At 49.5% G+C, this 23,538-nt stretch overlaps 1 protein-coding gene across 7 annotated transcripts in view; it reads left to right on the top strand.

Annotated features, from left to right (window-relative positions):
• The window catches only part of AK8 (adenylate kinase 8), a 136,415-nt gene that overhangs the window by 75,917 nt on the left and 36,960 nt on the right, over nucleotides 1-23,538 (top strand). For all 7 annotated transcript variants that reach the window (NM_001206250.1, XM_059891497.1, XM_015473664.3 and 4 more), the window contains one exon: nucleotides 10,124-10,265. In NM_001206250.1, the coding sequence (NP_001193179.1) occupies nucleotides 10,124-10,265 (142 nt within the window). The remainder of the gene's footprint in view (nucleotides 1-10,123; nucleotides 10,266-23,538) is intronic.

Genomic DNA, 23,538 nt, shown 5'->3' with positions numbered 1-23,538 from the left:
TCACGTCTTATCTTTGCTTTGGCCCCAGTAGACGCGGCAGAGAGGGGAGTGATAGAAACTGATCGAAACGAGCAGCTGCTCACCAAGGGCTGGCTGAGCAGCCTCCCAACTGGAAAGGGCCCCAGCCCTAACGTACTTTTCTGGACTTAAAAAAAAAAAAGCCGGTGTTAAAAAAATTGTTGGCAACCATAGGAAGAAGACTTCCAGTTGAAATCCATTTGCTAACTCTGGGAGGAAATAAAGCTTGTAAATTATTTTTTTAAGCCTTTTTATTTTGTATTGCAGTATAGCCAACTAGCAGGGTTGTGACAGTTTCAGGTGAACAGCGAAGGGACTCAGCTGTATATACACGTGTATCCGTTTGCCCCCAAACTCCCCTCCCATCCAGGCTGCCACATAACATTGAGCAGAGTTCCCTGTGCTATGCAGTAGGTCCTTCTGGTTGTCCATTTTAAATATAGCAGTGGGTACATGTCCATCCCAAACTCCCTGACTATCCCTTTCCCCAGCTTTCCCCCTGACAACCGTTAAGTTCATTCTCTCCAAGTCTGTGAGTCTTGTTCTGTTTTTTAAGTTGATTTGTATCGTTTCTTTGTAGATTCCACATTTAAAGGATGTCGTATGCTATTTCTCCTCCTCTGTCAGACTTACTTCACTCATTATGATAATCTCTAAGTCCATCCATTGCTGCAAATGGCATTATTTCATTCTTTTTAATGGCTGAGTAATAGTCCATTGTGTATATGTACCACATCTTTATCCATTCCTCTGTTGATGGACATTTAGGCTGCTTCCACGTCTTGGCTGTTGTGCATAGTGCTGCAATGAACATCGAGGTGCATACATCCTTTTGGATCATGTTTTTCTCTGGATGTATGCCCAGGAATGGGGTTGCAGGGTCCTACGGTAGCTCTATTTTTAGTTTCTAAAGGAACCTCCATACTGTTCTCCATAGTGGGTGCACCAATTTGCATTCCCACTAGCAATGCAGGAGGGTTCCCTTCTCTCTACACGCTCTCCAGCATTTATAGTCTGTGGGAAAACTTGTAAATTATTATTTTTTAATTGTTATCTCCTGGCACCATTGTCTGACAAATAGATTTAAATATTGTTGTTGAGTACTCGAGATGCTAGGAAATAGATTTTTGGAACCTAAAGGAGTCTTAGAAGACATCTGTTCCATCCTATGCCTGGGAAACACTGCTGGCCAAAAGAGGAGCTTGTCAGTGCAAGTGACTTGATTTTACGAAGGAAATAAGTTCTCCAAGGGGGCTTGCTCCCCACCCCCAGAGAATGGTGGAGTGCAACCAGGTGGAATAGCCCACTTTTTCCTCCTCCCGTCCTGTACTGGTTTTAGAAATGGCGCGTTTATCCTTTTAAGAGCTCACTTGGGGCGCAGGATCCGTGGCTGACCAGCAGGTGGCAATAAATAATAAACAAAGAGCATCACTAAAGGCCCCCTGGCCCCAGGCCTGGCTGGCGCTGCACACACTCCTTATTTCCGGCTGCGGCCTCCGGGAGGCCTTGCAAGGCCTCGGCTGCCAGGAATCCGCGCCATCCCGAGGGTGGTGGACTCCCAGAAATGGTGGCGTTTAGCTTTCACTGAACTATAACGCTTAGTAAGTCGGGGCCGGGAAGAGCCCAATCCACAGCCTGAGCCAAGCCCCCAGCAATCTGGGGAAGAGACAGACGTGTGGGGGGAGCAGGCGCCCTGTTTCCTTCAAGCATCAGTATGCAGGAGATGGAATAGAAAACAAACAAAAGCAGTGTTTTTTTCTCCTCCGCAGCTGGGGTTCCTTTCCAAGACGCTCCCCCTGGGCCGGGCCAGGAAGGGGGCGGGGCCCGGGAGCTGTGCTGGGATGTGGGGAGAAGAAAGTGCTGAGCCCCCCACGAACCCTGACAGATGCCAGGTGTCCCCTTTACTTTTCAAATGGGGCCTTGAAGAAGGAAAGACGCTATAGGCTCTGTATGTGAGGGGGGTGGGCAGGTGTGTTTGTGCTCTATTGTGTGCAGAAGGGTGTGGGGTGTAGTGAGTGTTGTGCGTGTGGGTGTAGCCTGTGTAGGGTGTAGGCAGGTGTGTGCCCTGCAGGGATGCGTGCAGGTGTGATAGGTGAGTGCCTGGGTGTGTGTAGTAGGTTGGGTATGTGTGTGTGAGGTCCTCAGCCTTTTCTGATCTGCCCTGGGGTGGCAGGAGGGTTAAATGGCGAATCCTGGGCACGCCAGTCAACCTTGGGAATTCTTTACCTTGAAGCACCGGCTGAGGGAGCTGTTTCCTTTCCTCCACAGTCCGTCGCAGCCTTTTGGGGCCAGCACCAGTAGCCTGGTGCCCCGGGGTCCCTGCCTCCCCCAGCCGAGCCCTGGTCAGGGATGCTCACAGGGATGCAGAGGCTTGGACCACAGGCAGCAGCGAGGTGTGAAGTGTAGCAGGAAAGGTCCGGGAAAGGGTTTCCAGCGAGTCCTCTCTGCCCTTGGCGCTGGCTTCCACTGGACTTCCGTGAGCTGGCCTGGGAACTCTCTTGGGAACCTCCGTAATGAACGCCACTGGCTGTCCAAGCTGGACTGTACTGAAGATGCAGACTTGCCGCCCAGGAAGAATAGTCCCTTCTGGTCACCTCACGGTGGCCTGATTCACAGGGTCCTTCCTTCTGCATGAACCAGGGGACCGATAGGCGGGAGGGAGCTTGAACACGCCTCCCCTTCAAGACCAGGGTGGGCCGGGTGTCCTGAGTGGGATCAGTAGGGGGCCTGGTGGGTCCCCCTGGGGCCTGGAAGCCTTTCACTTGTGACCGTGGCTCCCTGTCCACCCTTGTGACAAGCACACCCGGCCGGCAGGGAACAAACGGATTGAGATTTTAATAACCTCGAGGTCAATGTGAGGACAGCTCTCTCTCGTGGAAGATTTTCAGAAAAAGAAAAAAATAACACCTGAAAGCATGTGATGTGGCCTTTATGAAATAATGGGATATTCATATCTCGCACTTTGCTAAATTTAGGGTTGACAGGACGTTTCGGAGAGGTAGCCCTTGGCAGGAGCTTATACGCAGGGTAAGATGTTAGCTGTCAAGCCCAGAAATCAAGCCCGAGGCACCTGACTCAATGGAGAGAGACTTGCGGCCGCCCTGGAAATCTCTCTCCGAGAGGAGGATGAAGGGCAGTGGACAGCATTATCAAGGAGAACTTCAACTTTCGGCAGGACACCGCGGGTGAGCTCTGTTCTGCATTTTTGCTGAACTGGCTGGTCAGACCATGCAGGGCTGAAGAAGTGAGTTGATGGCCTGCGGTGGCGGGGGTGGGGGGAGGCAGCAGCCAGACAAAGGCGCAGGGCAGAAAGCCTGACGCGGGAGCCACGGGGGTGGGCCTGGGAGATGCACCAAAGGCGGGTCTTCCTGCCTCACCCTTCACCCCGGGCCTGAGCCGCATCGCTGGGAGGGCCTCTCACAGGCGAGGACACATCTGGACACGTCTGTGACAGCAGGCAAGGGCTCTATCCAGCTCTTGGTTTCCCCCAAAGTGAGAGCTGCTTCTGGGGCGTGAGGACAGCTTTCCAGGGAGATTCATCCTTTGACCCACTGCGACAGTGTCTCACAGAGGTTGTTTCAACCTCTTTTAGGCCTTTAAATCATTTCCTTTAGACAAAACACCCACTTTGTTAGTGGAAGCTGTTAAACATGTTTGGAAAGCAGAGAGAGTAGAATAAGGAGCCTGAGGGGACCCACCGCCAGCGCAGGGAACCTGCGTGTTCCGGATCAACGGTGCAATCCTCCCCACGTAGGATTACTTTGAAACTAATTCCCAATGCCAAGACGTAGTCCCTTGACTACCTGTTTAGTTCACAAGTATGTCGTGGAGTGGATGAAAGGGAACCCTGGGGGAACCCGTTGCCATGGGACATGACTCCATGCTTGGGAGAACAGGCCTGGTTTCAGGAGATGGTGCTATGTGGTCATTCATTCATTCATTCATTCAAAGAGTGTTTACTAAGCACTTGCCGAGTGCCTGGCATGTGTACCAGGTGAGGGGGTAGCAATGAGCCTGACTTGGCGAGGGTCCCTGCTTTCTCTAGTGGGGGATGAGGGTGTAGGCGTTAAACAAATACTCCACTGATGATTATTGATCCACAGTCGTGGGAAGCCCCTCTCAGGAGAAGTGCTCATTTGAGAACCTGCAGAGAGGGGCTTGTTTTGGTATTGGCTAGAAGCTGGGGTGAGTGATGAGACCTTGCCGGCCTCCGAAGCCCTCGCCGTCACACCTCCCAGGCCCTTCGGCTCTTCCGCTGGGATGTGTTGACTTGTGTTATTGTCTCTCTCAACTCCAGGACCCTGAGCCCCCGAGGGACCGGCCATCGCTTGTGGGGCATTGGTGTGGCCCCTCCTCTCTCCCCTGTGTGTGTGTTGTGTGTGTACACGTGTGTACACATGTGTGTATATGTATGTCAATATATACTTCAGTGGCTTCCCTGGTAGCTCAGTTGGTAAAGAATCTACCTGCAGTCCAGGAGACCCAGGTTCAATCCCTGGGTCTGGAAGATCCCCTGGAGAAGGAAATGGCAAACCACTCCAGTGTTCTTGCCATGGACAGAGGAGCCTGGCGGGCTACAGTCCATGGGGTTGCAAGAGTCAGACTTGGCAACTAAACCACCAGATCATATTATCTATGTCGTTTACTTGCTTCCCCCCACCCGCCATTTGATATTCTGTCAGAGGCCTCTTTCCAAGTCAACATAGATGATTTTTTCAAGCTTCCCTAGTAGCATGCTGCATAGACGTCTCGTCCTTTATGTAAGCTGTCCTCTGCTGATGGACATTTGAAATCGTCTCCATCATCCCTGTTATAAATGGCACTGAGACGGACATCTCCATGGGTACATCTTTTGTCCTCTCTGCAGTTGTGTCTTAGATGTAAATTCTTTGGACCATGATTGCTGGGCCATGAGGCATGTACATCTTAGCTTGTGATGCCAGTTGGGAAATTTCCTCTAGAAATCTTTGCCAACTTAACAAGGAAACAACAAAAACAAAAAAACAACCCCAAACCAAGAATTCTCTTTGTGTTTCTGTCTGGTCAGACGTCTTGACCTTGAGTCAGATTTCTCCCCAGCTGAGCAACTGGCTTGCACAGGTCACTTAACTCACAGCCTTTGGGGGCCTTGGTTTCTCAGCTTTGAGATGAGGATGGGCAATGGGACGACCTTCCAGGCCTCTCCCTCTCTGAGCCTCCGAGCAGCCTCTGTTGCCCTCAGAAGCTCAGTGCTCAGCTGTCCACCCCTAACTGCAGCTTGGTCTCCAACAGCACTAATTAGTGAAGAAAATTACTTGCCCAATGCACTCCTCACCCTCATCAACAGAGGCCTTCACTGGGCCCAGGGCATCACTGGTCAGCAAACTAATTACTCCAGTGGACCTTCCCCCAAGGACAAGCCTGTCTCAGGCCCACAGCCCTCTCCTGAAGCCAGATTCACACTCAGATGGTCATGTTTATAATTTGAGGGTCCCTGTGCTTACCAATCGGAGAAGGCAATGGCACCCCACTCCAGTACTCTTGCCTGTAAAATCCCATGGACGGGGGAGCCTGGTAGGCTGCAGTCCATGGGGTTGCTGAGAGTTGGACACGACTGAGCGACTTCACTTTCACTTTTCACTTTCATGCATTGGAGAAGGAAATGGCAACCCACTCCAGTGTTCTTGCCTGTAGAATCCCAGGGATGGGGGAGTCTGGCAGGCTGCCATCTATGGGGTCGCACAGAGTCAGACACGACTGAAGTGACTTAGCAGTAGCAGCAGCAGCAGCAGTGCTTACCAATGGCTTCATCATAGCCACCTGATGGGACTCTGGGTAAACTTTCAGAAGGAATTAAATTTATACCCGCACCTCCTTTCAGAAGACCTCGATGGGTCTGGCAGGCCCCATGAGTTGTCTCCAAGCCCCGTGACAGCTGGTGAGGCAGGTGTCTTAGAGGAGGACTCTGACGGTCAGGGAGGTCCCACAGCTGGACCCCAGGGCTGTCCCACAGCTGGACCCCAGGGCTCTCTGCTCAAATTTGCTCCAAGAAAGGAGCCCAGGGGAGCCAAGAGCTGAGTTTTCTGGGTTTTATTCTAAGGAACTCTCGTAAAGGCAGCAACACTTACTAATCTTCCTGCCCTCCCGTCCTACCTTAGAGCTCAGCTCACTCGCCTTCCCTGCCTGTAGGTAAAGATCTGCCCTTTAGTTTCAGGGCTGATGGGGGCAGGTCTGGAGAGGGATGCAGAGAGCTCATTGTACCTCAGCCGGCCTCTCTGATGGGTCGTCGATGGAAGCGTCCCTCAGTCACTCCGGGTGTCCAAGGACTTGAGGGCACTGTGCTTGTGGGGTCAGCAAAAGATGGTTTACTTTTCTTTTATTTATTTTGGTCATGCTGTGCAATTTGCCGGAACTTAGCTCCCTGATCAGGGATTGAATCTGGACTACCGCAGTGAAAGCGCCAAGTCTAACCACTGGACCACCAAGGAATTCCTTTTTTTATTTGATGTCCTTTTAGAAATTTAAAAAGCTGGAGCTGCTCACAGCTAGTTTGCACTCGGGGTCCTCAGCCTGAGCTCTTTGCAGGCTTTGCTGTTGCTGTCATTCAGGTGCTAAGTCGTGTCTGACTCTTTGAGATCCTGTGGACTGCAGCACGCCAGGATTCCCTGTCCTTCACTATCTCCTAGAGTTTGCTCAGACTCATGCCCATTGAGTTGGATGGCTGCCATCTGATCATCTCATCCCCTGTCGCCCCCTTCTCCTCCTGCCCTCAGTCTTTCCCAGCATCAGAGCCTTTTCCAGTGAGTAAGCTCTTCGAATCAGGTGGCCAAAGTCTTGGAGCTTCAGCTTCACTATCAGTCCTTCTAGTGAACATTCAGGGTTGATTTCCTTTAGGACTGACTGGTTTGATCACCTTGCTGTCCAAGGGACACTCCAGAGTTGTCTCCAGCACCACAGTTTGACAGCATCGATTCTTGAGCACTCAGCAGACTTCACAGGAGGTAAGGTGCGATCTCCTAGCCACATCCTTGGAGCCTGGACCCCAGCTGGGGACTCCACTGGCTGATCCCACAGAATGGTCCGTCTTTGTGCAAACGTGGTGAAGTGCATGTTCCTGGGTGTTCTAGCTCAGGATCCTGAGATCAGCCCCTGTGTGTTCTTTCAGTAAATGTGCATTGAGGGCCTGTGCCCAGTCCTTCCCCAGATGGCCAGGGGGCGAGCAGAGCCACTTCCTTCTGGAAGGCCTGGCAGGACCTCCCCACCCCCACTTCCCAGAGTCCCTCCGCTGCAGCCACTGGGCCTTTTTCCACCCCTTGAATGTGCCAAGGTTGTTCCAGCCTCAGGGCCTTTGCCTTTGCCGTGAGTTCCACCCTGAACATCCTCCCCAGATCTCCGTGAGGCTGAACTCATCGTCCAGATCTTGGCCAGGTGTGACCTCAGAGACCATCCTGGATCCAGTCAAACCAGCATCATCCCTCACTTGGTTTGCTTTCTTCGTAGTATTTATGACTTTCTGAAATGGTTATTTATTTATCTGTGCATCGTCTGTCTCACTGGCCGGAATGTAGACTCCAGGGCAGGCCCTTGGCTTCTTGTTTGCTGTGGGTGGCAGCCTCAGACCCCGAGCCTGGGCACAGCTCAGATGCTGCATAACGCTCCACTGGACAGACACTGGGAAAGTCTTATTTCTGGATGGGTTTCAATTTCCGTAAGAATCTCCATAAACAGGGGTAGGCCTGGATTGGAAGGCTGTATAGCAGATTCGTGACCCTCATTGTCTCTAACCTGTATTTATTTCTCCTGACAGATAATGTGAGGTTTCTGAATCAGAGAAAAGTTCTGTTCCTTATTCACACAGTGGTCTTAGCGGTGGTTCCCCGGACCCCGACTCCTCAGGGGTCACTGGTGGGAGCCAGTGTGCACTGCGTGCATAGGGAGTGCAGCGCAGAGCTGGGGGAGGGGACCCCCGAAGCCGTGACAGCTGCCCCTCTGCCCTCCCTGCCCCTGCCCTGAATACAAACAGCTCCTGGGGAGTGAGGGGGCAATTGGTAGGTTTCCTACCCCTGGGTTGAGAACAGAGGACTTGGGACAGGAGTCCCTAAATCTCTCCATCTTTAACTGCCCAGACTTGCTTGAAATCAGCCACCCTGTATCCCAGGAGCGAGCTTAGAACACCTTGACCCCGGGGGAATCATGCAAGGGTTCATGGATCATTGTTTCCTGACCGACATCTCCCGAACCGAAGAGCACGAGCCGCCAGTCCTGAGCGCCTCGCACGCGCCTGGGACTACGTGTCGTGTTGATCCCCTGGGGACAGAGCCCGGCTTCCTCTTGGAGGAAGAGGAAACTGGGACTGGGAGAGCCCGTGGGGCCAGCAGAGGTCGGCTGGCACCCAAGGACAGGGCTAAGACCAGACTCCAGATTTGTGGGTGCCCCCAGCCCAGCTCCCGCTCTTCTTCTGAGCTCCCCAGAGTCTGGTCAAGTTGGTTTTAACATCTTTGTTGCAGTGAAGCTTTGCAAACAGAGGGCTCCGGTCTATTCTTTCCACCACGTCCTGCGTGCCAGGCACTGTGTTAATTATGGAAAAGCGGTGTTGGGGGTGGGGTGACGTGGTCCTTTGTCCTGGTGAGAGGCAGCACTACGCAAAGCTTTAGCTGGAACGTTAAGAACAGGGAGGCAAGAAGTGAAGCGGAAGTGAAGAAACACAGCTGCTAACCCAGCTATGGACAGTCTTGGGAGCGGACCCTCCTCGGGGGCCCGGCCCCAGGCAAGGCGTGGGGGAAGGAGACTTGGCTGGAAGGACCGGCACATTTGAGGGGAGGTGGAGAGCTGGGGGGAGATTCACCCGGGGGAGGCAGGCTGTGGACCTTGCAGGGCCCTGTCGACCATAGCGAAGAGCACTGGGGAGCCACGGCAGGTTTCAGCAGGGAAGGGATGGGATTAACTGCATCAGCTCCTCACTGACCTGTCTCAACCAGGCCGTCTCATTAGAGCAAAATCCCTTCCCTGCTCTTTCCTTCAGACTGGGGAAGGAAGGCTGAAAGATGTGAAAACAAAATCAGGGAAATCCTGATTGGAGGAGGGTTAGATGGAGGTTTACGGTTCTTGGGCAGCAGGACGGTCATTAGGTGTGTCCCGGCCACAGAGGAGAGCAGCTGGTAGTGACTTTTTCTGGATCTCTCACCTGGCTGTCAGCCTAGGGGGCCTTTGGGAAGGTTCCAGTCGTGTGTTCCAGCCCGGGGGGCCACTGGGCTGACCCCTGGATGGCCGGTTTGAGGGCAGCCGAGCATCTCCAGAGAAGCCGCCAACCGCTCTGTCGCTGCCGCTCGGAAAACCTGCTCGTCATCAGGCCCACATTTATAGCAAACAACGGTAATATTTACCAAGTATCTCTGGAAAAATGAGTGCAAAGCACAGGAAATGCAGTGCAAATTGCTAGAACGCAGTACATTAGCAGCACAGGCCATTTAATGAGTCTGGGAAGAAAGGTATAAATTTCAGGAAAATGTCAATTGCAGTAATGTAAACAAGAGACTTCTTAACATCTCCTTCTCCACGAGACTTGATTTCAGTCACTGGTTATAACTAACGCTGTGCTTCTTGTGAGAGATTTGATTCTAAACAGCAAGGAGGGGAGAACCAAGGGGGAGGGGAGAAGAAAGGGGTGGGTTGCATGTGCATCATAAATTAGCAGAGAGCCTCGGGGGCACCACTACCGCTCCATTGGAGGAAAATGAAACCTCTCACCGGGGCTTCCGTGAAAAGTCTTTTGCAGCAAAAGCTGGATCCTGGGGAGCAGGGTGGGGAGAAGGGTGCCCGCACATCACTGGAGAGCTGGGAGCTGTCCTGGCTGCCGATGGGCATCTATCCTGTCAAAGTCAGGGAAAGCTCAATGTCAAGGTCACCTAGTGCGTTCCCTCCCTGCATAGACACGTTCCCCTCATTGGTGGGACTGCGGAACGCCCCGAGAAACAGGCACCCACATCCTCGGCCACCTAAACCCGCCTCTTCAGCAGTTCAAACCCAGGTCAGGTAAAGTTAGGAAGCCAGTGGGCAACGACCTCGGATGCGCCCTCACCTTCCTGCTGGGTCCGAAGAGTGACCAGCTGTCCTCCTTTCTCCGCAGTCCCCGACAACATCATCATGAAGGTGCTGAAGCAGCGCCTGGACCAGCAGGACTGTGTTGAGAGAGGGTGGGTGCTGCACGGCTTCCCGCGAGACCTGGACCAGGCGCACCTGATGGACAATCTGGGCTACAAGCCCAACAGGTGAGCAGTCCGCTTCCCACGGGCTCCCGGGAAGGCCTCTTCCACCTCTCCAGGTCCCTGTGACAACGGGCAGTTTGCCTGGAGCCTGCCCAAGGTCCCGAGAGGGCATGTGTCCTGGCTACCCGAATCCCACCACCCATCCTGTTTACCCTGTGAACCAGGAGTCTGGCTCAGGTTCACATCCCGGCTCTGCCGCTCACCTTACTGGACCTGAACGTCCAGCTGAGTGAGGACACGTATCGACCAGTCTCGCCTGTCCCGTGGGATTGCGGTGCAGAGCAATCCATGGTTTCCCCCGACTGTTTTCACAATTTTCCTTTTTCATTTGGCTCTTTGATGCGTCTGATATTTATTTATTTAAAATTAAAAAAAAAAATCATTGTCTTTATTTTGGGCTGGTATTGTTGCTCACGCAGGCCTTCTCTGGCTGCAGCAAGCAGGGGCTGCTCTCTTGTGGGGAGCCCGGGTACTAGAGTGCTCGGGCTCGGTAGCTGCGTCTTGGGCTCGTTGTCCCGAGGCAGGGGGAATCTTGCTGGACCAGGGATGGAGCCTCCGCGTTGGCAGGCGGATCCCTAACCACTGGATCACTGGGGAAGCCCCTGATGTTTATTCTGCTGGAGGTTTGCTGTACCAGCCTCCTTTTCCCCCCAACTGTTAGCCACTTCTTCCAAAACGATGTCAAATGTTGTTGAATATTCTGTCCTTCCTCCACTAACTTGAACTTGAGAGCACCCCACAACTGCAGATGTTGTGGAAATAAACAAAGACCACCCCCATGAAGAAAACAAAGGCTGTCAGAGTTTGCTGTTTATACCAAGAGTCGGCCACCTGGTGGCTTGGGGTGTGTGTTTATATGTGGTCTGACCACTGTCTGCTCGTAGATGCCGTCTCTCAATATACTTGGCTGTACTTCTAAATTTTCTGTTGTTCCCCACAAGTCTACTTCTGTAGCAAAAAGGCATGGCAACCTACTCCAGTATTCTTGCCTGGAGAATACATGGAGAGAGGAGCCTGGTGGGCTACAGTCCAGAGGGTCACAGAGTCAGTCCAGAGTCAGACATGACTGAAGCGACTTAGCATGGCATAGTACCACACCATTTAACTACTTTAGCTTTATTGTATAGTTCAAAATAGCCAATGCAGGACAAGGCCCTCTCATTACTCTTTTTTTAAACACTATTTTCTTTATTTCTTTGGCTCTACCGAGTCTTAGTTGCAGCACGTGGAATCTTTAGCATGTGGGGTGCAGTTCTCCGACCAGGGATCAAGCCCAGGGCCCCTGCATCGGGAGTCTTAACCACCGGACCACCAGGGAAGCCCCTTGTTACTCTTCTCCAGTGTCTGTCTCACATATTTAGTATTCCAGATGAACACTGCTGCTGACGTTTTAACTGGAATCCCATTAGGTGTATGGCTGGGTCTGTGCAGTCTGTGGCCCTGTTCTCTCCTTGCCCCTTTGTGAGACCATCAGCACTTTATTGGGGCCCCTGCTTTTCATGTTAAGTGTATTTCTAGGTATCGTATTACTTGTTGTTCTTCTTGTTGATCTTGTGATAATGGGATATTTGCATCCTTTGTATTTTCTAACTGGATTTCTCAGGATTCTGAGAACAATGCTGATTTTTCTTACTTATTTTTATGTCCCAGCTCGTTTCCTGGAACCCTCTGACTGCTTCTGGTAGGTCTTCAGTTGATTCTCTCGGGCTTTTCGGGGGGATGATCATGTCATCACAAATATGTATCTTTTTGTCCTTTTCCTTTCCAGTATTTATATTTTTCATTTTACTCTTTTGTCTAACTGCATTGAATAGTACTTTCAGAGCTGGCTCATGATAGACAAGTGGTTTTTTTTTTTTTTTTTTGCCCTTTTACCTGAAGGATTGCCCTGTATTCTACCACAAAGGTATTACTGTCGTTTGAGGTATATAGAGTTTTTATAAAGTTAAAGAGGTGTAGTTCTGGGACTTCCCTGTTTGTCCAGTGGTTGAGAATCCTCACTTCCATTGCAGTGGGTATGAGTTTGATCCCTGGTTGGGGAACTTATGTGAGGCATAAGATCCCACATGCCTCACACGGTACAGCAAGAATAAATGCAAAATAAATAAATTTTTTAAAGTATAGTGTTTAGAGTTTAAAATGTCTGAAGTTGATGTTGAATTTCATTCAAAGGTTTTTTTGGCATCTTCTAAGACAGACATTTTTTCCTTCTTTTTTTGACGTACGAATATAATAAATTATTTTAGCAGATTTTCTGATAGTAAGTCAACCTTTCGTCCCTAGAATGACTATCACTTGGTCATGGTGTGTTATTCTTCCAATATATGCCTTGTGCAGACACAGTTTTGATTCTCCATGGCCTACGGAGCCCCCTCCCGACCACGTCTTGCCTGTGAATGTCAGGTTACATGGCAGAAGGAACTTTGCCGGTGTAATTAAGGTAGCTGAACAGTTGGCTTTAAAGTGGGCAGGTCATCCTGGTGACCTGGGTTGTGCTACAGGTGGACCTGTACCAGACTTGCGACCTACAGAACTGTGGGATGATAGATTTGAACGTTTTAAAGAAAGTACATCTGTGGTAATTAGTTATGGCAGCAGTGGGAAACTAATATACTGTTGTATGGTATTGGCTACACTTGTATTTAGATTTTTTTGTATTAAGAAGCATATGTAATACGGGTCTAAATTTTTTCCACGTGTTCTTTCCTTTGTCAGGCTTATGGGATCAATGATGCAGTCATTTCATAGGCTTTCGTTCTTTGCCTATGGCTAGATGGTTTTTAAAACGTCAGCAGTACCTGTTCTGTGGAGCAGGCTTGTTAATAATTTGACTTTGTGTATCCTGCAGCTTTTGCCTTCTGTGTTTTGGTGCCGTGTTATTTAGTTCATAAAGGTTTATGTCAGCCGTGTGTTCATCACGCAGCATCATGCTGATGAAAGTGACTGTCTGGGACAGGACCATTGCTCATCTCCTCCACCACGGACTCTCTGTTTCCTCCTGGGTAGCAACACATCAGCGTTCACTGGCGCACACTGGTGTCTGAAATAAAAGAGCCCATTTTCCAGCCTCCTGTCCAGCTGTGTGGAACATTCAGACCCAACTACGTCTGCTAATTTGTACATTAGCATGGCTCCGTTTCAGTACCTGTGCCTGAGCCTTTTAGGATTTGCTGATGGGGACTGGGTTTGTTCTCAGCTTTTCCTGCTGCTCACTTGAGATTTGCCTTTTTGAGGTCTCTGCAGTTTCTTGCCACTGATCCAGCTCTTCCAAGTCTCAAAAAAAAAAAAAACCTTAAAAAATTTAATTATTTTGGCCGTACTTTGTAGCGTGCAGGATCTTAGCTCCCCAACCAAGGACTGACCCCGGGCGCCTGCAGTGGAAGAGCAGAGCCTTAACCGCTGAGCCGCCAGGGAACCCCCCCATAATGTTTTAAGTTGCCTTCCCTCCCTCAATTCTCCTGTCTTTGCTGGTCAGGGTTTCAGAATCCCTTTCCTGTCCATTTTCTGTGGGGTTTGGGAGGAAATAGAGTGTGGTGCATGGTTCAACGTGCCGTGTCTATCCACAACTCACCCCGTTTGCTTCACTGCATTTGCGTGTCTCTTACCATCAATTACCTTACTTCCTTTATTTTAGGTTGTTGTGTGGACAGAATGAAATTGGGTTTAATATGTTTTATTCAACCTGCTTGTCTTTTTCCTTGAATGGCTGAATTTATCCCACTATATTTTTGCTTTTTATCACTTTATTTTATGCTTCATCGTGGTTTCCTTTGTTTTCCATCTTGTTTTTTATGGCCTGTGTTTTTCTTTTGTTTTATTATTGCTTTTGTTGGTTTCTCTCCTCTCCGCCCCTCCCCCCAGTTGGTTTAGAAGATAATCTGTTTCTAGCTCTACTAGTCTCGTCAAGACGGCTTGATTAAACTTGTATTTCTCAATTTGTCAATTCTGAAATGAAACAGAATATTCTGACTCTGTCATATGAAAAATGAAGGAGAAAATGCTCGCATACGTACCACTTCCTTATTCCCCTCCCCACCTCCATTTTTGTTGGGCGGCCACAGGGGGCCTCAGGGGCCTCGGGGGCCGCGGGGGCCGCGGGGGCCGCGGGGGCTGCAGGGGCTGTGGGGGCCTCGGGGGCCGCGGAGGCCTTGGGGGCTGCGGGGGCCGCGGGGGCCGCGGGGGCCGCGGGGGCTGCGGGGACGGTTGGGAGGAACAGACACATGTGATCTCAGTCTGTTGTACACAGATTATTACTTTTAAGATCACTAAGTTTTATTTCTAGAAATATAACAATTGCATTCTGTTTTTAGCTGTACTTACTGTATTTAAGAAGTTTTCATTCTCTCTTCAACTGGATTCAGATTTCAATGCCAGCTATTCGCATTGTTCAGCCTCTCCATTTATCCATTTTGATTCATTGTTCATTTGAATGGATTAAGTCTTTGAGTCACTTGTACATGCTTAACTTCCTAAATTCTTGCACATTTGAGATTGTCTTTCTGTTAACTTTACTTGTAAATGTCTAACAAAGTAAAGAATTCTCCCATCACATTTCCTACCCTCAGCATCCTGCATCATTTCTATACTGCGCTCTGACACCTGTGGGGTTGCGGGAACATCTGAGGTCCATGAGTTTTTTTACATTTAAGGTAATATACTTCTTATATCTGGATGCTCTCTCTCTCTCTCAATTCATTTATATTCACCAGGCCATGTGTCAGTTCTGGTTCTTTTTATTACTTTTCTCTGGAATATTATGCATCCTTTCCATTTCCATTATTTCAGGAGAATTTCCTTCTAGTACATATATTAATATTTTTTTGGTTCATTCACTTGGTGTGCTAAGTTGCTTCAGTGGTGTCTGAGTCTTTGCAACCCCATGGACTGTAGCCCGCAAGGCCCCTCTGTCCATGGGATTCTCCAGGCAATAATACTGGAGTGGGGTGCTATGCCCTCCTCCAGGGGATCTTTCCAACCCAGGGGTCAAACCTGCATCTCCTGTGGGTCCTGCATTGCAGGCAGATTCTTTACCGCAGAACCACCGGGGAAGCAAGATTGATTAAATGTATGTTGGACATTCATCATCTGTCTTCCATAATTAAGATTTCTTTCTAGTAACTTTTATCTTTTCCTTTTCCTTTCTGTATTATTTTTAAAATCTGTCCTTCACAATAAGTTTATTTAAATAAACATCAGTATTATTTCTTATTTCTTCTTTTTTCACTTCTATAATTCTTTTACATTTCCCTTATTTTTCCCCCCTTACTTTTTTTTCTTTTTTGACTTGTTTTAGCTGAACCACACGGCCTGTGGGAATCTTAGCTCCTGGATCAGGGACTGAACCTGGGCCCTGGCAGTGAGGTGCCCAGTCTAGACCCCTGGACTCCCAGAGGATTCTCTTTTTCCCTTAATGCTGTCAGTTTTCTTTCTTGTCCTTTTAATTTTTTGTTTGTTTGTTTGTTTTTATTGAAGGACAATTGCTTTACAGAATTTTGTTGTTTTCTGTCAAACCTTTACATGAATCGGCCATAGATACACATATATCCCTTCCCTTTGGAACCTCCCTCTCATCTCCCTCCCCATCCCACCCCTCTAGGTTGACACAGGGCCCCTCTTTGAGTTTCCTGAGCCAGACAGCAAATTCCCATCGACTATGTACGTTCCATATGGTAATGTAAGTTTCCATGTTACTCTCTCCATACATCTCACCTCTCCTCCCCTCTCCCCGTCCATAAATCTATCTTCTGTGTCTGTTTCTCCACTGCTGCCCTGTAAATGAACTCTTCAGTACCATGTTTCTAGATTCCGTATATATGCATTAGAATACCTCCTTTTAAATTTTATCTCATCCTCTTTTCTCTGGTTTCTCCTATCATAGAGTCTGTTCTCTCTAAATTATTTTGAGCATTGATAAGGCTTTTTTTAAATATTTTATGTGTTTATTTATATTTTTGGTGGTACTGGTTCTTTATTGCTTTCATGAGGGCTTTTTCTAATTGTGGCAAGCAGGGGCTACGCTCTGTGGCAGTGCATGGACTTCTCGCTGCGGTGGCTTCTCTTGTTTCTGAGCGCGGGCTCTAGACATGCAGGCTCAGCTGCTGCCGGGCTCCAGAGCTCAGGCTCAGTAATTGTGGCATGCGGGCTTAACTGCTCCTCAGCATGTGGAATCTTCCCAGGGCAGGGACTGAAGCTGTGTCTCCTGCATTAGCAGGCAGTCTTTACCGCTGAGCCACCAAGAGGTCCTTGATAAGGCTTTATCTAAACTGTGCTACTGTTTCCTGGAGTTAATTTTTCTTCCAAAGGATATTCATTCTCTCTCTATTTCTCTCTTTAAACTTTTCGGATCCTTATTTGTCTATACCTGAGTCACAAGGTGGGGTATATTTTGCAAATCACTTGTCTCTGTATAAGTGTGCAGTTTGTCTAAGAAGAGCATGAACTGGTTCTAGAAAATAGACAGAAAATTAGTTTTCTGTGACTGTTGTCATAAGCTACCGCAAATGAGATGGTTGGATGGCATCCCTGACTCAGAGGACATGAGTTTGAGAAAGCTCCGGGAGGTGGTGAAAGACAGGGAAGGCTGGCGTGCTGCAGCCCATGGGGTCGCAGAGTCGGACACAACTGAGTGACTGAACAATCACCAACTTAGTGGCTTAAACAATACATATGTATTGTCTTACCATTCTGTAAGGCTGACATCAGTATGTGAGACAGGCTGCATTCCTTTCTGAAGGCCCTAGGAAGAGTCCATTTCCTCCCCTGTTCAGCCTCTCGAAATTGCCTCCCATCCTGGGATCATCTCCCCCTTCCTGTTTGTTCAAACGCTGCCACACCTGACCTTCTTCTGTGCTCATATCTCCCTCTGACCAGAGCTGGGGACAGTTCTTAGACTCCTGTCACTGGAGCGGGTCCACCCAGACCATCTAACCTGTCAGGGTCCTTGGTGTACCCTCAGTGCGGAGCCCGTGCTCCTCGTAAAGCAGCACATCCGCGGACTCTGGGGGTTGGGGTGGACCTCTTCGTGAGGGGCTTTCTTCCGTCCCCCCCCTCCCAAGTTGGAGTCTCTCCTCAGCCCTGTCTTGATCACGTCCCCAGCGCTGGGTCTGGAGAGCTCCCTCCTGGACGACTGAGCCGTCTGGCTGGTTCTCGAGCATCCGGGACCCAGCGGGCAGCCTGGGCACCCCGTCTCTTCCCCGTTCCGCCCGGTAGTCTCCAGGGACCACGGGGCTACAAGGCCAAGTCTCCACCCTCTGTTTTCTGGAGATGGAGCAGACTTCAGAGTTGGTAGTTAGCTTCTGGGTAGGCTCACCATCGACCTGAAGTTGAAAGGAGTCAGGAAAAATGCAGACAGTCGCTTAGAAGAAGGCTGGGGGCGGGTCATTGACAAGACTCAGGGAGAGGCCTAGTGCCCATTTTTCTGAGCCCCGAGGGGGAAAAACGACTGTTTTATTTACCGGCCCTTGTGACAGCCCAGGGCTTCAGGACCCACAGGGGACGGGCCTGGTGTTTATTAAAAGCACACGGGGAGGGTGATTCAAGAACCTCTTTGATTTAGGGTGAGCTTGCAAAGAAATACTTCTCCATTCACCACAAAATAAAAATCAGTTTCTCTTTATGTAGTAAATAATGCCAGTTTAATTTATTTGACCCTAAGGCAGAGGACAAGCAGAGGGGGGAAAAAAAAGATGTTTGTTTACAGCCTAGATTTAATTATCTGCCCCTGTTTAATCATCCTTCTGTACTCCTCTCCCTTCGCTGAGGGTGTATTTCCCCCCCTCCTTTCTTATCTCTGTCTAACCCACTGCCTCTGCCTTAGCTTTCAATGCAGCATTTTTGTGATTAATTTAGAAAGTAATTTTAGCCATAAACCTTCAAGCCCAGGAAGAGGCTAAGGAAGAGAGAAATATTCTAACACGAACCCACCCAGCACTGGGATGAATATCGAGGCTGTAATTCTGGTTCCGTTGTGATGCCAATTATAAAGCACTCTAGCTGTGGTGTTGCTGTTTTTGACACCGGGAGGAAATCTTGACAGAATTATAGCCTGGAAATCAATCTGGGAATACGATACAGAAATCTATAACTCAGATATGAAAACAATCTACAAAGGCTCTTTTTTTTTTTTAGGAGGATTCGATGAAATTAGATTAAAATAAATTTACATATATATCAATTTTATTATTAAAATATATTCATAGTAGTAAATAGAGTTATTGGGGAAGGGCAAGCTACTCTGTGCATTGGACACAGAAATAGACCTCTTCGGCTTATCAGGAAGCAAAGTTATTGTCTCCTTGTCAAATATAAATTTCTCCATAGAGCTAATAAATGGATAGTGTTCAAATGCAATGTTTTGTTTGACTCCTGTTTCATAAACCCACAGTACATAATACTAAATTATATTCCGCTGAGCAGTATCAATCTCTTGGTTCCAACATCTCATCGTGAGGGAAACAAACCAAGTCATTGATGCGTCGAAAAGAAAGAGAAAAAGTTATTTGAGAACAAATAAAATGGGCTATAAAGTTTGTTAAAATACAATAATAATAGTAAAAAAAAAAAGAAGAGGAGAGAAAGAAAAAGAAAGAAACAAAGAAGTGTCCAAGACTACATCTAGAAATGGGCCCTTGCCTGACTGAAATAATTCATTTCGTGCTGCAAGTTTGTGGCACTGTATTTCCTTTCAAAATTAATGTTTACTATAGAAAGGGAGTATAGGCTTCTGATTGATGTTGGAAAGTTTGCCGTGTATCAGACAGACGGGTTCTTTTTTTTTTTTTTTGCATCCCCCCCTCACCGATGCTGTGAGGAAAGGATGGGGTGGCCATGCCTGAGCCTCCTGGTCCTCCCAGGCCGTACAGCTCTGGGGAAAGGATGGGGTGGCCATGCCTGAGCCTCCTGGCCCTCCCAGGCCGTACAGCTCTGGGGCCAGCAGGCAAGGTCTGGGTCAGAGCTGTTGCTGGAGCTCTCAGAAATTCCCGGAAAGAGGGTGAAAGGGGGGACCCTCGCTGAGTCATTGCCCATTGAATTCAGCAGAATGCTGGCGTCGATTTCACTAGCGCTGTTTTCTCTAATGTTTTGCTCTGTGCTCCACTGGACTGAATCTGGGGGCGAGGGAGAAATCGCCCAAGGACAGTATCTTGATGAGCTGCTTGTGTCCCAGGTTGCTTTGTACAAACTGGCAACTGCTCCGTAGGTTCCTTTGCAAGCGTGGTGGGTTTTCATTTTGTATTTATTATTATTTCTTAAACTAGACAGTTGTGTGTCCCACATCTGGAGGAGCCCAGAGGGGTCTGATTGTCCCTGGGGAGGCAGTGACGAGTCTCTTCACATTGCACGTGGCTCCCAGTTGGTGCTGGGTGTCTTGTTGGCTTTTGCTAAAAACACAGCCTTTTTCCCCAGGGAACTAGAGAGCAGAACTACCCAGAGGACCCGGACCCGTGGACACAGATCTGCCCCCCCAGAGGGGCTGGTACCGAACCCCCAGCCCACCCAAGTGCCACCTGCCCGGTGCACTTCTCGGACAAGTGGGTCTCAAAGCTTTCAGATTTCCTGGGGCCTTGAAACAAGCCTCCACTTGGTGTGGGAGGCAGCCCGGAATGTTGTGACCAGGCCGCCGCCGGTGCTGCCAGAAAGAATGGCTTTCTCTCTCTGCCCCCGCCCCCATCTGCATCCACTTCCTGACTCTGCTCTGCAGCGGCCTTGCCTTGTTGCTAGGGCAGTCCCGGAGAACACTTCTTCCCTTCCAAGTCCCGCCTCCTTATCTTTAACCCTCATCATCGCCCTGATGACAGGAATGATGCTAATGATACCTGGGGTCTGCTGAGTGCCCATCATGTGCCTGCCTTACATCTCCTTTAGTCCATTCAATAGCCCCATAAAGTTGGTTGGTTCAGTAAAAGGCACCTGGGCTCAGAGAAGCTGTGTCCTTTGCCCCAGGCCGCCTGGAGGAGGCCAGCCTCGACCCCAGCTCTTTGCTCCAGATGGCTGTGTTGTGCCTGGTCTGCAAGGTGATGAGTGTCTATCCCTGTTCACTGGCTAGCTGGCTGGAAAAAACTACATTTAACCTTAGTTGTCCTGTCTGTCAAATGGAGCAATAGCCTCTACTCTTTCAACAGGACAGTGCACTGCTGTGTGTGGGTATGTGTCGTTTATAATTGGCAAGTGCCATGGATGCAGTGGGCTCCGAAGCATCCTGCCCACAGCTCCTCTTGGGAGGACAGACTCTCGTTCAAAGTGTGCATGTGTGTGTGCTCAGTCGCTCAGTCATGTCTGACTCTTTGCAACCCCATAGACTGTAGCCCACCAGGCTCCTCTGTTCATAAAATTGTCCAGGCAAGAATACTGGAGTGGGTTGCCATTTCCTCCTCTAGAGGATCTTCCCGACCCTGGGATCGAACCTGCATCTCTTGCGCCGGCAGGCAATTTCTTTGCTGCCGAGCCACCTGGGAAGCCTCCATTCAAAGTGTAGGATACAGTTTTCTCTCCTGTCCTCATATAATAAATTACACACTCACATGCCCCAAATATGCGTGCCGCTGATTTGCCTACATGTTAAAAATCATGAAAAACGTTTATTATGTTAGTTACTCATGTGCTTTTTGTTTTGTTTTTAAACATTGCTTTATTTATTTCGCAGTGCCGAGTCCTAGCTGTGGCATGTGTGATTGTTGTTGCAGCATGTGGGATTTCTAGTTTCGGTATGTGGGATCTTTAGCTCCCTTACTAGGTATCGAACCCAGGTCCCGTGCAGCAGGAGCACAAGGTCTTAGACCCTGGACCACCAGGGAAGTCCCACCCATATGATTTTGGATTCCAGTTTCATAGAAAGAGGCTACAGTGGCAAATACCGTTATACTTGAGGAATGATCCTCAGAGAGTAGTTGCTATATTATTCATTGTAGGTTGGCACAGATAACTCATTTCTATTCAAAATATTAATATTTTTACTCTAAAGTCTCAACCTGCTTGCCTTTCTTACCTGTGGGAAGCATGTTGAAGCCTCCTGCTGGTTGGAATTGAGGAAGGTAGCTCCTTGTTCACCTGGCAGCACGTGGGACGAGAGTGACCCTGAAAGAGGCAAAGACAAAACCACCTTTTCGTCCAGGAGGGTCCTGTGGAGCCAGGCAAACTGGGAAATCATCATCAAGGCGTTTAACCACGTTGACAGATCCCTCTGCTGAATGCTGGTCTGATCGCTCGGGTTATGTTAAACAATGGTATAACGTGGTATATTATGAAACTAAAAACTGAACTGGTATATCGTTAATATGCCAGAGCTCTCTGATTTAAAAGGCTGATCATTTTTTAGTTGCCTGTGACCCTGTGTTTTGCAGGACCACACAACGAGACCCTCGGAGAATGGCTTTGCCGTTTCCGACGTGTTCCAAAGTGAGGAGGACGCTCTCGTCTCTTAAGAGAACAGCAGTTGGCCCAGAGAAAAATTAAAATACGAGATGGAGAGGATTTCTTGCCTCTCTCTCCTCCTCTTATTATCACTTGGTCCTTCCAGGAAGCTCTCATATTTCTGCCACTGATCCTTATGTGGATTAAGGATAATAAACAGCCCATTAATAGAGGCCTGATCTAGGAAATGGAGTTGGAATCAGCCGCACAATTCAGTGGCTGACTGAGGTTAATAACTCCATTACTCCAGCTCTGTGCTGAGCTGCCCGACGAGCGGGATGTTAGCCTTATCTTACTCCTCATTAATTGAGCTAATAGAACCCGCCTGACCCTGCCTCGCAGCTGCCATCTGAGAGTTTGCCAGACATGGGCTGGAATACATATCATCCACCGAGCTCTCCGCTGGTGCCTTTTGTTTTTTGGAAGAACGTTCTCTTAAATTTCGGTGCGCTGAAAGGCCCCTCCTGACAGCAGAGTCTCCGTTCGAACGTCCACAGCCAGGGCAACTGTGACCCCGTTGCCTGGTCCTGCAACACTGTGTGTGCAGGACCACACCACGAGACCCTCGGAGAATGGCTTTGCCATTTCTGATGTGTTCCAGCTGCTCTGACCCCATCGCCCGAGCAGTGGTGTCCACTGGCCCCGCTATGCAGATGTCCACTCAGGTTAGAGGGCTTCAGAGCCAAATTGAACTGCTTTGGAGGAAGTAGCCGTTGCCTCAACAGCGTGTCTGGTGTCCAGGGTGAAACAGCATGTGAGTCACGGCGGTGGGAGTGGGGTCAGCTCCGGGCCTCCTCTCTTCCGGGTCTGCTCTTTTCTTCGAACGTTTGGCCACTGTCTCTTTTGCATCCATCCTTCTCTGCCCCCAAAGTATCCCAATAGTTGGGTGTGTTTCTGACAGTCTCGCTGTACAGCCCACTGGTAAGCGGTCTGTGGACGCTATGTAACCTTTCTAGGCCTCGGTATCTGTCAGACGAGATGACAGCCCAGCCCTTCCGACCTCGCCCTTTGCAAGACTCATGTGTGCGTTTGCGGGGAAACCGAGCACGGGCGGGATGCTCCATCCAACCAAGATGGTGCTGTCAACAGCTCAAAAGTCGAAAGCTGAGTTTCCTGCAGCAGATTATTCACCTCTCTGCATCCCAGTTTCCTCAATGAGAACCAGGGGCCCGGGCATGGAGGTGGCGTGGGAGGTGGTGTTGCGGAAGCTCTCTGCTCAGAGCCTGGCGCTCGGACGAGGGGCTTCTGGTGTGGGAGCCCCTCTGATTCCTAGTACCCTGGGAGCTCCAGGCTTGTGCGTGGAGATCAGAGCTTCTGAAAAGCGAACTCAGACCAGCTCTTCACCGAGGATCTATGGCCGCGGGCTGGCCCCTCAGCTGCTCCGTGCACACAGCCTCCCTCTGGATGGAGGAAGGTACTTTCCTGGTGATCTGTGGGCCAGAAGATGACCCTGCAGACACACAGAAACGAAACCACACTTCTTGTTGGAGAAGCCACAGAGCCAGACAGTTGGGAAGATCTGAATGCTATAACAGCCCTGTGGATCGGGAGCAGGGGCTTGGAAAGCATGGATCACCTGTCCCCTGTTGTTCTGTAAAATTTAAAGGTTTTTTTTTTTTTTTGGCTGCGCTGTACAGCTCATGGGATCTCAGTTCCCTGACTAGGAATCGAACTCAGGCTCTGGCAGTGAAAGCTCCAAGTCCTAACCATTGGACCGCTAAGGATTTCCCTGAAGAGTCTGTTGATGGTAGGACACACGATGACACTCAGAGAGACGGGAGGCAGAGCTCTGTGACTTACAGTCCCAAGGAGAGGTGGGTGCTTTGTGGGCCGTGTCGGGGGCTGCGCCCTGGGGACAGGGTGACTATAG

This window comes from Bos taurus, chromosome 11, assembly GCF_002263795.3.
Source record: "Bos taurus isolate L1 Dominette 01449 registration number 42190680 breed Hereford chromosome 11, ARS-UCD2.0, whole genome shotgun sequence".
NCBI classification, from domain to species: domain Eukaryota; kingdom Metazoa; phylum Chordata; class Mammalia; order Artiodactyla; family Bovidae; genus Bos; species Bos taurus.
Note: the sequence above shows the minus strand (reverse complement) of the source record. Positions and strands in the feature narration are given on the sequence as shown.